The sequence below is a fragment of the Miniopterus schreibersii genome (assembly GCF_964146895.1).
Source record: "Miniopterus schreibersii genome assembly, chromosome: 9".
Lineage (NCBI taxonomy): Eukaryota > Metazoa > Chordata > Mammalia > Chiroptera > Miniopteridae > Miniopterus > Miniopterus schreibersii.
Genome location: NC_138118.1, coordinates 54,761,399 through 54,777,197, shown reverse-complemented (window position 1 = coordinate 54,777,197; position 15,799 = coordinate 54,761,399). Strand labels below are relative to the sequence as shown.

Below are 15,799 nucleotides of genomic sequence, written 5' to 3'. Positions count from 1 at the left end.
TGTTTTAAGTTTATACAGCTTGAATTTATTTACTTGAATAGATATAGTATTATTTAAGTTCTAGAGTCACAGACTTAAATTAGGTTATTCTATAAGAACAATCCTATTTTCTCTTGTTGCTGTTGCAGTATTGTTTATTAAATAAGTTCAAAAAGAAGCAAACTCATTCTGTTGCCTTTTTGTTCTCAGAGCTCAAAGTCTAATGAATAGTGGCATCCAATAAATATGTAATTGGGTTGAGTGCCTTTCACTCTCTAAAATGAGTCTCTTAAATATAAACCAAGCCTTCACACGAATGGTTTCAAAATTATTGTACCTTTTTCTTTAGACTTGACGAATTTTCTTTTTCTTCTTTATTACTATATATTTTTGGATCGGCAAAGTAATTTTTTAATTTTCATTTCTTTTAAGAAAATTCGAACTTCAGCAGAGCTTAGATCTGAATTAACAGTAGACTTAAATTTGTGGATTCCAAATTAATGGTGTCTCATTATAATGCAAAGAAAAATGTATGAGAGATTAGCTTTCAGGTATGGTTGGATGTAACATGGCTTTTCTGACATGAGTGTCCTGCGTTTTTCTTTACAGGTAATGCTAAAATCCGGCACAAACATATTATACTGGAGAACTACAGGCATCCTTATGGGTTCTAAGGCAGTCAAGCCAGTGTTGGTAAAAAATATCACAATTGAAGGTATTTCACAGCAGTCTGTTTTAGTAATCACCTATCATATTTTATATTTAGTTAAAATATTGATTGAATTGTTGGTTTGGCTGGCTTATGGCTTAAGGGTTTATGGAACAGGAATTAATGTGCTTGGTATCATACAGGTCTAGAGGTCCTGGTTTTATTCCTGGCAAGTTGACTGTTTTTTTGTTTGTTTTTGTTTTTTGTACCCTTAAACTGAATTATTTAATCTGTGTGAAAAAATAAACATGATGGCAGTTTTAGGCATCTTTAAATAAAAGAAAAATGTCTCTGTTAATAAGAGCCTATCATACATTTGAGAAATGTCTATTGTCAGTCATTGAGCTTACTCAGGCCACTGCTATATCCATAAAAATAACAGTAAAATAAACATCTCCACCTGACTGTCTCCCAAACCTCTCGTGTTTCTTCTGAACCAGCTGGGCCTTTGTGGCCCAGGAGAGTGGTCAGTAAAGCCTGGCCTGGTTCATTCTCAGGGCTAGTTATAATCCTTTATTAAAGTTTGGCTTGTGTGTGTGTGTGTTTTATGTTTTTATTGATTACAGAGCAAGGATGGGAGAGAGAGATAGAAACATCAATGATGAGAGAGAATCATTGATCGGCCGCCTCCTGCACACCCCCTACTGGGGATCGAGCCCGCAACCTGGGCATGTGCCCTGATGGGGAATCGAACCGTGACCTCCTGGTTCATCGGTCGATGATTAACCACTGAGCAACACTGGCTTGGCAAAGTTTGGCTTGTGTTTTAATATTTTTGAAGTATACTTGTTCCTGTGATGCTAACTCATTAGTCTTAGGGACACCTGCTGGCAAAGGCTGGAATTACAAACCAGAAGAAAAGCCCTTTCTGGGGTCTGTCTTGCTTGTGACTTAGCGAACAGCAGATAAACTGGGAACAAACAGGTAGCCGCAGAGATCAGGGAATGGTAGCTTATAGAATTGGAAGCGACCTTAGAGTTTATCCCACTTCTGCGTTTGTGGAGTTGTCTTTTGACAACTGAGTTTATGCATTTACTATACCTCCAACAAATGTCAATCTCTTGCTTAAGTGTTTGCTCTGCTTACTGTGTTTGATTCGGTATCTATCCCAGTTCCTTGCATGTAGCCAACACTTTCTTGGTGTTGAATTAATGAGATAAAGGATTTAGGCTGAGCTTACTGTCAGTAATTCTCTCTCACTTCTGGTAGAAGCTGCAAGAAGGCTCTGGTTTGTTATTGCTGCTGGGTCATCCCTCCCACACTCTGTCTGTCATTACCCCACAGGAGTGGCTTACACATCAGAGTGCTTCCCCTGCAAGCCAGGCACCTTCAGCAACAAGCCAGGTTCGTTCAACTGTCAGGTGTGTCCCAGAAACACCTACTCTGAGAAGGGAGCCAAGGAATGCATAAAGTGTGCAGAGGACTCCCAGTTTTCAGGTAGGTCTAATCTTTGCCAGTTATACTGTTTGTCCTTTCCTTTTAAAATTTACATTTGTCGAGTATATCGTCCTAAGCCAGAAGTCACACATAAGTGGGACAGGAACAGTGGGCCAGACACCAAAGTGCTGAAGTGAATCAGCATTACACGGATAAAATTTACTTCTTTTATCCCATTCTGCATGACTTTTCCTTTTCTCTGTAATGTTTTCAGCTTTATACCCCACAGGTAACTGTTTTAGATGTGTTTATACTGATCTAAATTCATGTTGTATTTTTAGATGATTTGTGGACATAGAGATATATTTAGAAACTTTTAATTTGCTCCAAACTTACAATTTTAATGATAATAGAATAAATCTAATGTCTTCTTGGGAAAACTATGATATGTCCCAGATATGTCATGGAAACACTGCGCTAGTGAAAATAAAAATGTAAGCCTTTATCTTCTTTAGGCCTAGCTAGTTCTACCTAAATTCCCCTGCTAAGGTTATTTTTTCTTTTTAGTTGTCTTTTTTTGGTTTTGGTTTGGTTTTTGCCCTTTCTTACAGTCACAAAGGAATTGACTCATTTCTGAGATGCATTTTTGTGTTGTAGAGGAAGGATCCAGTGAGTGTATGGAGCGCCCTCCCTGTACCACAAAAGACTATTTTCAGATCCACACTCCATGTGATGAAGATGGAAAGGTATTGGTGGTGTTCGGTGAATTCCATTTCATATTTATTCAGCTGTCTTCCCAATTTGAGCAGACTCTAGTTTGTTGATGAGAGAGGTGAATGAGCTGATTTATAACATATGTCTGTAAAGTTGTACAGAGGAAATTTAATAATTGATATTCTGAAGCCCGCCTTCCTGGCTTTGATTTTCCAATCCACTAATTAGTGCTGTGGGCAAGTTATTTGCTGTCTCTAAGTCTCAGTTTTTTCATTAGCGAATTAGGGATAATATCTGGACTTGTTTCATAAGACTGCTATGAGAATATGAGATATTCAATGTAAGGATCTTAGGCACAGTGCCTGGCACACATTGAGTGCTCAATAAATTACTGCTGTTTTTAATAGTTATATGCTTTGAAATAATAATATCAGGAGAAGCACATCCTTAAAATGTGTCCTGTGACCCACAGGATGGAAATACAGTAAGTCCTTACTTAACATTATGATAGGTTTTGAGACTTGAAGTGAATTGCTGTATAACAAAACCAGTTTTACTCTAGGCTAATTGATATAAACCAGAGTTAAGCTCCTGTAGTATGTCAACAGTGTTATAATGAAACCACAAAGGATGTTGAATGAAACAACTTTATTTGGGGACCTGTTGTATCCTGTAACTTCTCTTTAATTATTTGGTTTCTCAGTAGGTTTTGTCAATCAAAAAGCCGGGCAGCCATTGGCTAATTTAGTCCTCGCAGATTACTGTGTAATTGCATTTAGAAAATGCAAAGTAATTACCATATAAACGACAAGGAGCCAGAGGGAAAATGCACACAGGAACTCTGCAGCTGACCTGCCATTCTCTTAATTAAAAAGTGCCCGCCTATACTAGCCTATTCAGTAGGAGAAGCGGAGATGAAAGTGGCTACGATGCAGCATTCTTTCTGTATGTTTGCATCTTCTAAATCATGACATTTAATTTCTTGACCTAGTTTGGAAAATACACATAGATGTCAGGATTGCTTTATTTTCTTAATTTTTTAATCTTGAGGTCCTAATCTATAACTTTTATACTTATATGGTTATTGTTCTTACCTTTAGTCCTTAAGTTTTTTTTTAAGGAATTTACTTTTGAATTCTTAAGACCAAGTCCATTCTAGTATTTACAGTAGAGCAAATGCTTACTAACTTGGAATAATTTGAAGGAAGGCCAGTTTAAATTGGTAGGAAATTTCAGTGATTAGAGGTACTTCTATTATTTTAATAAGAACAGTAATTCAAATGAACAGCTCTTAGATGACAAGGAGTTATGAAATAAGATCTTGATGGCCCTACACTGATGGCCAAGAAAGAAAGACTTTTATTTAGAAAATATATAGAGAGAGCCACTAAAGTGGGTTGAAAGTAATTCAGAATAATGTTTCTTTCGTTAAGCTTTTCTTAGTTAAACTTGCCTTATTAATAAGTAAAGCCAATTAAATTTAGTTTATTCTATATAATAATCATTAGTTCAGCATTACTGAAGCTTAAATGAGTGAGATCTAAAATACAAATGAGTCTTGTTTTTCTCTACAATAAAAATATTCAGAAGTCATATATTATGTCAATGAGTGATGTGACAAAATCTACTTGACCTAGGCTTAAAGGAAGTAAGGCCATATATTAAGTGTAGAATGCACAGAATACACACACAGTCACATACTTATACATATACACTCATATATGTGCCCATGTGTTCACCCACAGGTGTGCTGTGTACACATATACACGAATCATGTTTTTCTGTTGATCTGGACATGTTCTCAGTATAGAACAAAACAATGGACTAGCATTCCATAAACTCAGTGATCCTTTAAAAAGTCATTTGTGACTTACTTCAAGAAAAATGTTTCTAGCTTAAGTAATAAACAGAAGCAATGGAAACTTAATTCAATAACATATAGTGAAAAGATTAGCATGTGAATTTGAATGTTTTCTGATTTTGTTGGCTGCAACATTTTCATTTTTTTCTGGCTTCACCTTATTTAAAAGTATTTTGCTCTTTTTTTTTTTTTTTTTTTAAATCCTCACTCAAGGATATGTTTATTGATTTGAGAGAGAGAGAGAGATTGAGGGAAACACTGACCAGTTGCCTCCCATATGTGCCCCCACTGGGGACAGAACCCACAACCTAGGTATATGCCCTGACCAGAATTGACCCCGCAACCTTTTAGTGTATGGGAGGATGCGCCAATCAAGTGAGCCACCTGGCCAGGGTAATACAGTGTTTTATTCCTGTTTGAAATACCCTGGTGATTTGCTGGTGGTTTAGTGATGTTTCCCAGGTTGTTCAAGGACTGTGTTTTGGCTCTTTTTGTTCAGTCATACTCTCTTTGATCTTATTTTCCCCTAGCTTAGAAAGGATCATCCAGGGAAGGGGCTGTTGTGATATACAGACTTTGAACATTATAATTTATATGACACAGAAATGTTACGAGTTTCTGTGTTCATCTTGAAGCTTAGATATTTGATTGCTTCCTTCCTATAAGGATCGTTTTCCTGGAAAATTTTAACTGTAAACTGGAAGTATTCTAATCCTGATTGAGAGACTCTCATCAACATAATGAAAAATGTGGAATGCCTACTCATTATTTCACTTACTCAGTGATTTTACTGAGCGCTGGTTATATGCAATGTGCTGGGTGGTGAGGGCAGAGCTTAGCATAGGCAGAGAAAAACATAAATGTCTGCACAGAGTAGAGCAGTTGTCCTCAAAATTTAGTCACCTAGAGGTTTCTGTCTCAAATATTCTACTTCGGTAGATCTAGGGCTGGGTCTGAGAATTTACATTTCTAAGAAGTTCCCAAATAATTGTGATTCTACTGGTCTAGGAGCTCAGCAATATAAGGACCACTGGTCTAGGCTTTATAGGAAAAGATAGTCAATCAAAAAAAAAAAAAAGAATTATTATTTCCAACTGTGATGAGTGCTGGAGCAGAGAAGTCTGAGTTTTATGGGGATCTGACTTAGTCTGGGGAGGCTTCAGAGCTGTATAAAACCTAGGCAAGAGCAAGGAGAGAGCATTTCTGGAAGAGGGAGCAGGATGGGGAGGACCCGATGTGGGAGGGACGTGGTGAGTCTGAAGAACTACAGGGATATGGTTGTGGCTATGGGTAGGAAGTTGCTTTAGATGCAACCAGTGTCACAGGCTAGTGCTAGAACTGGCGTGGTTTCATAGCAGTGGGCTAACTTTTTGTGTATGCTTTGTTTTCAAAGAATTGCTTAGAGATCGCTTTTTACATACCTTGAGGTACATCCATATGGCTGTATACAAACACATGCACAGATTCAGTGCTTGAGATTTGAGCTCAAAAGACTGTTGATTGATGGTAATGGGCAAGTATTCATCAAGAGGAGGCATCTTTTAATGTTAGCAAGATATTTGTTAGGGAGTCAGCGACTTATAGAAAAGGCAAAAAGTTTTATTTATTTTGGGTGCTACAACTAAACAAAGTGACCTAGTTTTGGTCTGTTTTATCTCAGGGTAAAATATGGTGTTTTTTTTGCCCCTGGTGTGGCATGTGATGCACATGTTTCCTTGTAACGGTGGCAGCACTAGGTGTCAGCTTTGTTTCTGCACTTGGGGATAATTATAAAATTCTGTTAACCATTTTTTTTCTTTTTCTTTTTTTTTAAGGTGATTTTATGTATTTATTTTTGTGTGGAAATCAGCCTTAATTTTTTTTTTTTTTTGAACAGTTGTTAATCTGGATAAGAATTTTGTCTTTTTATTTTTTAAAATTTATTTTATTTTTTCCATCATCATCATCATTTATGCTCTCTATACTCTCTTCCACCCTCCCCTCCAATCACATCACACTGTTATTGATGTCCATGAGTTTTCTCTTTTTTAAATCTTTTTTTTTGCTCAATCTCTTCACCCCCCCCCCCCCCCCCCAAGCTGTCTGCTTGCTCTCTTTCTAATATATTTTTCAGAATTGGGGTGTGGGGAGGCGGGCAGGAGTCTCTTGACTCATGAGACGGAGAAGTCAGTACAGAGTAAACGATTTTGTCAAGACTTTCTCTTGCTTTTCTCACTGATATTCTTGGCTCATTTGATATCCTTCTCAGGCAGGCTCTTTCCTGTGAAAGCCACTTATCCTCACAGCTTTTGCTTGTAGGAGCACAGACCAAAGTTTCAGAAAAGGCTCTGATTGGCCCTGCTTGAATCCCAAGCCCATCTCAGATGAACTATTCATTCCAGGAGTGTGGTCTAATCTTGTTGGACAGCTTAGTTCACCTGCTAATTTTTGAGGCTGGGGAGGCCAGAGCATGTACTTCTAGTTTCTTTCAGCATCACACATGTCAGTTCCTTAGGAGAAATGGATGGTAGTGTCTGTTACTACAGTAAAAAGAGAGTGAGTCCATGCAGGTTCACAGAATGCATGCACTCTTTAAAAAATTAATTTAAAATTTTATTTTTCACTTATAATTGACATTCAATATTATTTTATATTAGCTTCAGGAATACAGTGTAGTGGTTAGATAGATATATATTTACAAAGTGATTTCCCTCCCCCATCATACTTCAAATACCCACCTGGCACCATGCATAGCTATTACAATATTATTGACTATATTCTGTACGCTGTACTTTACATCCCCAGGACTATTCCATAACTACCAATTTGTACTTCTTAATCCCTTTGCCTTTTTCACCCAGCCCCCCAGCCCCCATCCTATCTAGCAACTATCAATTTTTCTGCATCTATGAGTCTTTTTCTATTTTGTTTGTTCGTTTATTCTTTAGATTCCACAGATAAGCAAAATCACATAGTATTTGTCTTTCCCTGTCCGATGCACCGCACCCAGCACAGTACCCTCCAGTTTCATTCATGTTGTCACAAATGGTAAGAGTTCATTCATTTTTTATGGCCGAGTAATATTCCATTGTATATATGTACCACCACTTCTCCATTCATTTGTCTGTTGATGGGCACTTGGGTTGCCTCCATATTCTGACCAGTGCAAATAATGCTGCAGTGAACATAGGGGTGCACAAATCCCCTTGGATCAGTGTGTTGTGTGTCTTTTGATATATAACCAGAAGTCGAATCACTGGGCCACAAGGGAGTTCTGTCTTTAATCATATGAGGACCCTCCACACTGCTTCACAGTGGCTGTAGGACTCCTTTACTCCCACCAACAGTGCACAAGGGTTCCTTCTTCCCCACATTCTAGCCAATGCTTGTTTATTGATTTATTGATGATAGCCATTCTGACAGGTGAGAGGTGATAGTTCATGTGGTTTTAATTTGCATTTCTGATGATTGGTGACTTAAAGAGGTTAAGTAGTTTCCTTAAGATCGTAGCTAGTAAGACTTAAGGCTGGAATTCTAACCCAAATCTGATGCTTATGTATCCTTTTCATGTATTTATATATATAATATAATAAGCAGTATATGAACCTGTCTTCTTAGGATTAGACTATAACATCCTCCAGAGGACCAGTTTGTCTTATTAATATTAAAATTTCCCACAATGCTTTTTTCTACACATAGTAGGTACTTAATAAGAATTTCCTAAATAGTAAGTTTAATCATTTGAAGGAAGTCTTAGAAAGGAATAAATCTATTTTTCTGTGTTATTCCATAAGGCAAATTTGGGCTAATCAGGCAAGCTTACAAAAGATAAATTCCAGTGGTATGTAATGATGTTCTAACAAAGCAGAGCTGCTCAGTTCTGGAGTGGCATGTTTTTTCAAATAGGAAATTTCCTGCCAAGGCTGGAAGAGTGCCTGGTAGGGAAAAATGTTTTAGAAGGGAGCCTTCTTGAGAGGAGACATTCGACCTGCAACATCTTCATCTCTAAGTCTAGGAACTTGATGGACCAAAGAGGGTTTGCTAGTGTTTTGATATCAGATTGTCTAGCACTTTTCTTCACCATTAATAAACTTCAGTGTTATAGAGCATTCCAAATGCTCAAGGTCTATAATGTAGTACTTCTGAATTATATAGCAGGAGCGAGATATAGGAGACACTAAAAAATAGGGTGTGAAGGCAGTGGGTTTTAGATCTGCCTTTTCCTAAATGATTTAATAAGCAAGTCAATTATACTTGTTTCTTAATTACGGTGATGGGAAAACAGCCTGGTCTTTCTCAGTGACTAGGGATTTCTAAATGTGTTTAAAATAAAAATTTTATGAAAGCCTTATTTAATATCTTTTTTAAACAATGTTCTTGAGATGTAATTCATACCATATAATATATCCACTTTAAGTGTCAGTTCAATGTTTTGGGTATATTCACCCCAATCTAGTTTTAGAACAGTTTCTTGCCTAAACCCTGGCTAGAATTTCTAGTACAGTGTCAAACCCCATGGTCTCTTCCACATAAAGGAAGAAGAGGACACGGGCCTTTATGTATTTAGAAAGGAAACAAATAGGCCACAAGGGAAAGGAGATAACAGCAAACGCTTCACAGAAAAGAAATCCGAGTGAGTGCCAGTATGTAGATGGGTGGGTTGAGGAGGTGCTCAGAGCACAGGCGGATGCTGAGCGTGGCTTTGAAGGTGGGCACAGGCAGAACTAGGCAGAATGGTGCAGGTAATTGCAAGAGAGACAAGTGATGAGTGCCCGGTGGGTTGCAGCTAGAAAGGACTAAGGTTTGGGAGAGGCAGAGAGGCAAGCAATAGCCTGGTTGGGAACATCTGAGCTGGAACATGATGAAGCACAAAGCTGTCGGGCTGGAGTGGCAGTTGGTAGATTCTTTTAAAGCACGTGTAGTTAATCTCTGATGAATTCAGCCAGTCTACAAAACCTTGGAGCATTTGTGCAGGGACATTTGAAGGGGGAAAGCAGGCAGCTATGGACAAATTCAGTCTCAAAATTCGTCTAAATTTTAGCCCTCTCGGTCTTGAATTTTAATGATTTTTTTTTTTTTTTAAATATATCTTTATTGATTTCAGAGAGAGGAAAGGCGAGGGAGAGAGAGAGATAGAAACATCAATGATGAGAGAGTCATTGATCGAGCCCACAACCTGGGCATGTGCCCTGACCGGGAATCGAACCCCGATCGCCTGGATCCTAGGTCAACGCTCAACCGCTGAGCCACGCCCGGCCAGGATTGAATTTTATTTCAATGTAAGAATCAGCTTCCAATTGATACCTACATGTGTATCATGTGTATCAATAAAACATGTTTTATTCATGCATCATAGAAACATACTTGGACACTGTAGTGCTTCTGTAATCCTAATAGCAATCTGGTAAATTTTACTCTATTAAGGGTTCGATTTCATAAAACATTTCATAATTTTATCTCAACTTGCCAAAGAATGAATTGATTGTTGGTTTTTCACCTGCACTGTGAGCCATCTGGTGCTACATATCATTAATATTACTTATTAGCTTTTTCTGTCAGCCAGACTTGAAAGCATCTGGCCCCATTAGAAAGGGAGGCACAGAATCAGTCTGCCATGTGAAGCAAGGCTTTGTAAACAAAACTTACTGCAGAGAATTTTAAATTTGGCTTCTAAATGTTTGAATGTTTGAAGATGGTGTACATTTTCTAATTTTTAAACATTAACTGTGCTTGGATTGAAAGTCCTGTGCTTAGCTGACTTCTTGAAAATATATTTGCATATTTTATTATTTTTACCCTTACCAAATGCATTCTCCTTCACTTATGTTACTTTACCATTTACTAGTTGTATATGATTTTGGGGAAAGTTGTTTAACAGATCTTATCTGGAGCTTCCGTATTTATAAATTTGAGGAAAATAATACCGACCTCCCAAAGTGGTGGGGAAGATTACACGATGCGCCCCCAAGGTCGGTGAGCCCCCAACGTCAGTACTCAGTGCACAGCCTCAGAACTGTACCCACTCCCATGTGGGAACCAATTATTCCCAGCACTGCAGTAACTCACACACAATGCAATGCAATTTTAATTAATGTCAAAATAAATCAGCAAATTTGTGAAGTGGCGTGGATTGAAAAGTTGTTTTCTGTATTTGTTAAGCCAGAATGTTAAAAAGATGATCCCCCAAATATAATGATTTTTTTTTTTTTTTTTTTGCTTAGATCCTCTGAACTTTATATTGTCTTTCTCAGGGGAATTGAGAACCCCTTTGGATACAGAATCTAATTTATTTTTCAGCTATTTAGGAAGCTCCACTGGGAATGGCCATTAATTTACAGATGGCAAGAGAGAGGCAGATGGGTGAAGTGGCTGGTTAGACTGTTTTATGACATAGGTCATAAAACGAATGCAGAAAGAGAGCTGTAAAATGTAAAAAAATATATATTATTTATAATTCTGTTGAGACATTTTACTTTTAAACCATTTTCTTAAGCATCCTTCTTCAGACAAGATAGTTTACTCTTCTGTAAGAGAATACTTGAGAATAAAAGAGAGTGGCCTAAAGGGCTTACTATATGTGATTTTCTATTAACTCAAAATAGCTGTAGAGAATTGCCTTTAATTTTGGTTCTCCAGCTTTAGAATTAGACTTATTATTGCAGAAGTTGTTTTCAAGGAGAAAGATATATTCAGCAGATTATATGTCTGATGAAAGAAGCTATTAATTTCTTTTTTAAAAACTGTATTTAGTTATGAAATAATTTATTTATTGTTCTCTTTGTATTTAGAATACCTTTCGCCCGACTGAAAATACCAACTTTGTTTTTGAAATGGCTAACCCATTTAATGTTTTGGTTTCAAAAGAGAATAATTTTATAATTACAACTTTCTGGGTTTGGCTGAGTCACAGCTATTTTGTTGTATTTTGTTTTGTGTGGGGGTGTATGCATGTGTGAAAAAGAATGAAAGGATAAGATTTAAAAGACTTTCCTCCCTGAAGCTAGAGGCTGTCTTTATTATTTTTATTATTAAAAATTAATTGATTGATTGATTTCAGAGAGAGAGAGGAAAGGAGGGAGGAAGAGAGAGAGAAAGGTTGAGAGAGAGAGAGATGTCGATTTATTGTTCCACTCATTTATACATTCATTGGTGGCTTCTTATATGTGCCCTGACCGGGTGTTAAACCTACAACCGTGGCATATTGGGACAACGCTCTGAACAACTAAGCTGCCGTGCCAGGGCAGAAGCTGTCATTTAAAAAAATAATATTTTATTTTTCAATTACAGTTGATTTACAATATTATATTAGTTTCTGGTGTACAACCCAGTGATTAGACATTTATATAACTTATGAAGTGATAACCTGGATAAAAAAAGTACTCATCTGACACCACACACAGTTATTATAATATTATTGATTATATCCCCTATGCTGTACTTTACATTCCCATGACTATTCTGTAACTACCCATTTGTACTTCTTAATCCCTTCACCTTTTTCACCCATCCTCCCAATCCCCCTCCCATTTGGCAACTGTCCAAATATTCTCTGTATCTATGAGTCTGTTTCTTTTCTACTTGTTCGTTTATTTTGTTTTTTAGATTCTACGTATAAGTCAAATCATGTGGCATTTATATTTTTTATCTTCACCTGAGGATATTCTTATTGATTTTAGAGAGGGGAAGGATGGAGAGGGAGAGAGGGAGGGAGGGAGAGGGAGAGAGAGAGAAAGAGAAACAACAATGTTTGAGAGAAATGTTGATTGGTTGCCTCCTGTACATGCCACAGCTGGGGATTGAACCTGCAACCTAGGTATCTGCCCTGACCGGGAATCGAATCCGTAAGTTTTCAGTGTATGGGACAACATTCAAACCCACTGTGCCACACTGCCCAGGCATATGGCGTTTATCTTTCTCTGACTTATTTCACTCAGCACAATATCTTCGAGGTCCATCCATGTTGTTGCAGATGGCAAGATTTCATTTTTTTGTGGTCGAGTCCTATTCTATTATATGTATACACCACTTCTTTATCCATTCATCTATTGACAGACACATTGTTTCCATTTCTTGACTATTGTAAATAATGCGGCAATGAATGTATGGATGCATATGTCTTTTTGATTTAGTGTTTTGGTTTTTTTAGATAAGTACCTAGAAGTGGGATTGCTGGGTCCTTCTTTGTCTCTTGTTTAACAGTCTGTTTTGTCTGGTATACATATTGCTGCCCCCACTTATTTTGTTTGTTTCCATATTCATGACTTTTTTTTCTATCCCTTTACGTTCAGTCGTGTGTATGTTTTGATCTGAAGTGAGTCTCTTTTAGACTGCGTATGAAAGGGTCTTGTTTTCTTATCCATTCAGTCACCATATTTTTTTTGATTGGAGTATTTAATCTACTTGCATTTAAAGCAGTTGTTGATAAATATCTATTTATTGCCATTTTATTATTCATATATTTAATCTTTTTTCTTCTCCTTTTAAAAGAAGGCCCTTTAACATTTCTTATAATACTGGTTTAGTGGTGATGAACTCATTTAGCTTTTTCTTGCCTGGGAAGCTCTTTACCTGCTCTTTGATTCTAAATGATAGCTTTGATGGGTAGAGTAATCTTGGTTGTAGGTCCTGCTTTTCATCACTTTGAATATTTTGTGCCAATCCCTTCTGGCCTGCAAAGTTTCTGTTGAGAAATCAGCTGACAGTCTCATGGGAGCACCCTTATAGGTAACTGTTTTTCTCTTGCTGCTTTTAAGATTCTCTCTTTGTCTTTAACCTTGGTATTTTAATTATGATGTGTCTTTGTTTATGATGTGTGTGGGCCTCTTTGTGTTCATCTTATTTGGGACTCTCTGTGCTTCCTGGACTTTATTTTTTCTTCTTCACCAGGTTAGGGAGGTTTTTAGTCATTATTTGTTCAAATAGGTTTTCAGTTCCTTGCTCTCTTTCTTCTCCTTCTGATATCCCTCTGATGTGGATTTTATTACACTAGATATTGTCCCAGAGGCCTCTTAATCTATCCTCATTTAATTTTTTTTCTTTTTGCTCTCTGATGGATTGTTTTCTGCTACTTTGTCTTCCAAAATTCTGATTCGATCCTCTGCATCATCTGATCTGCTGTTGATTCCTTTTAGTGTGCTCTTCATTTCAGTTATTGTATTCTTCATTCCTGACTGGTTCTTTTTTACGGTTTCTTTGTCCTTTTCTGTGCTTTTGAAGTTCTCACTAAGTTTTTTCAGCATCTTTATAACCAGTGCTTTGAACTCTGGTAGTTTGCTTACCTCCATTTCATTAATTTTTTTTTTTCTTGGAGATTTCTCTTGTTCTTTTTGGGGGGACATGTTTCTTTGTCTCCCCATTTTGACTACCTCCTGTTTTTGTTTCTATGTCTTATATTGGATCAACGATTTTGAATCTTTTTTTTATCTCATGTCACACATAAACTAATTACTAAAATTGCGGAGCACACCAAAAGTATATTCAGTTTTTTGCCAATCAGACAAAAAAAATAGATATAATTTTGATTTATTTACACTGGACAGCTATTGTTGTGTTGGCTATTGTTATCTTTTTTATTTTACAATCTAAAGGAAAAGAAGTCAGTGCTCTTGACTAAATTTTCAGGTATTACATATTTAAAAAATTCTTGTGGCACACTTGTTGGAAATTGCTCTATTAGTTAGATATGCTATGTCTCCCAGTCTTGGTAGGGTGGCCTCATGTAGTAGATGTCCTGTAGGGCCCAGAGACACAGCCTTCATGGTCACCCAAGCTGAACACTCCCACTATACCCCCTCTGTGGGCTGTGTGAACCCCTCTGTTGTAGTTGAGCCTTGACTGCTGTTGGCACATCAGTGGGTGGGATTGATCCCCAAGTTGACCGGCTACAAGGACCAGCTTTGACTACAGTGGAGGAGCTGCTATGCAGGAGCCAACCCCATGGAGCAGAACTCACTTCAGTGAAGCTCTAATGCCTGCCAAGTCTACCCCTTGAGTGTGTTGCTCATGTTGGTGGTTGGATGGTGCTTTGTCATAGCCTGAAGCTGGCCACCAAGTGTACTGGCTCTGGGGCCTTCTCAGAGATGCAGGCCAAGGTAGGCTACCACCTGTGTCCTGCTCTGGGCCTCACTGCATGAACTACAACATGATCTGCAGATGACTGCTACTTTTGCAGGGGTTATTGGTGCCTGGGAAAGACCAAGCTACAAACAGAGGCTGGCTGCTAATGATGCAGGAGATGGGGCCACTTAGCAAGTGGTATGGGCCAGGACAAGGCCAGATGCTGCTTGTTTGGGGTTTGTGAACCTTTTAGAGATTTTAGGAAAGTCCACAGCACTGGAAGTGGCTTGAACGTACCCACAGTTTGGGATTGGGCAGCATCTCAAGGAATCACCGGAGCAGAGCTAATAGTGTTAGTCAGGTTGGTTGAGACTCAGATATGGTGTCAGCCTGTACCTGCAGAGGGAAGGACTCAGAAAAGGAACAATGGCTTCTGCTAGCACTTCTATCAGGAAGAAAGCTGCCCCTCTAGCTCTCACCCCAGAGCCAGATAACTCAGTTCCTCCCCATATGTCCCTGATGCCGTTTGAGCTGCTGTACCAGTGCTGGAGCTCAGAGAGAGTGAGTTCAAGTAGGTCTGTGCTCCAGTCCTTTAATAGGAATGCCTGCAACTCTAGCAGTTCTCTGTCTCACTCAGACACAATACCTGCTGGTTTTCGCAGTCAGAAGTTATGGGGGCTTCTCTTCTTGGCACTGGAAACCTGGGCTGGGTGTCCTGGTATGGGGCTGGGACCACACGCTCCTCGTAGGGGACTTCTGCAGCTGAGAGTTCTCTCTTGATTTTTATCCACACAGGTGGGTGTGGAACCATCTCATTCTGTATCTTTGCTCCTCCTACCAGTCTCTATGTGGCTTCTTCTGTATATCCTTAATTATAGGACTTCTGTTTGGCTAGATTTCAGGTGGTGCTAAATGACAGTTGTTCTGTAGTTTAATTGTAATTTTGATGTGGTCCCAGGAGGATGCCAGGACTGCATTTACCTTTGCTACCATCTTAACCAGAAGCGTAGAGTCTGTCTTAATCCTGATGTTTGGCACCCATGCAGGAGGGCCTAAACTCCACAGAAGAAAATATTTTAGCTACAGGTCTTAGAGTTTAATATCAGGTTACTGGAAAAGATCTA

General features: G+C 38.2%; 1 protein-coding gene across 1 annotated transcript in view; it reads left to right on the top strand.

The window, feature by feature from the left end:
* Positions 1–15,799, top strand: part of ELAPOR2 (endosome-lysosome associated apoptosis and autophagy regulator family member 2) — a 161,435-nt gene that overhangs the window by 100,247 nt on the left and 45,389 nt on the right. The window contains exons 6-8 of the mRNA XM_081147922.1: positions 589–694; positions 1,973–2,125; positions 2,723–2,811. Coding sequence (XP_081004048.1) covers positions 589–694; positions 1,973–2,125; positions 2,723–2,811 — 348 coding nt within the window. The remainder of the gene's footprint in view (positions 1–588; positions 695–1,972; positions 2,126–2,722; positions 2,812–15,799) is intronic.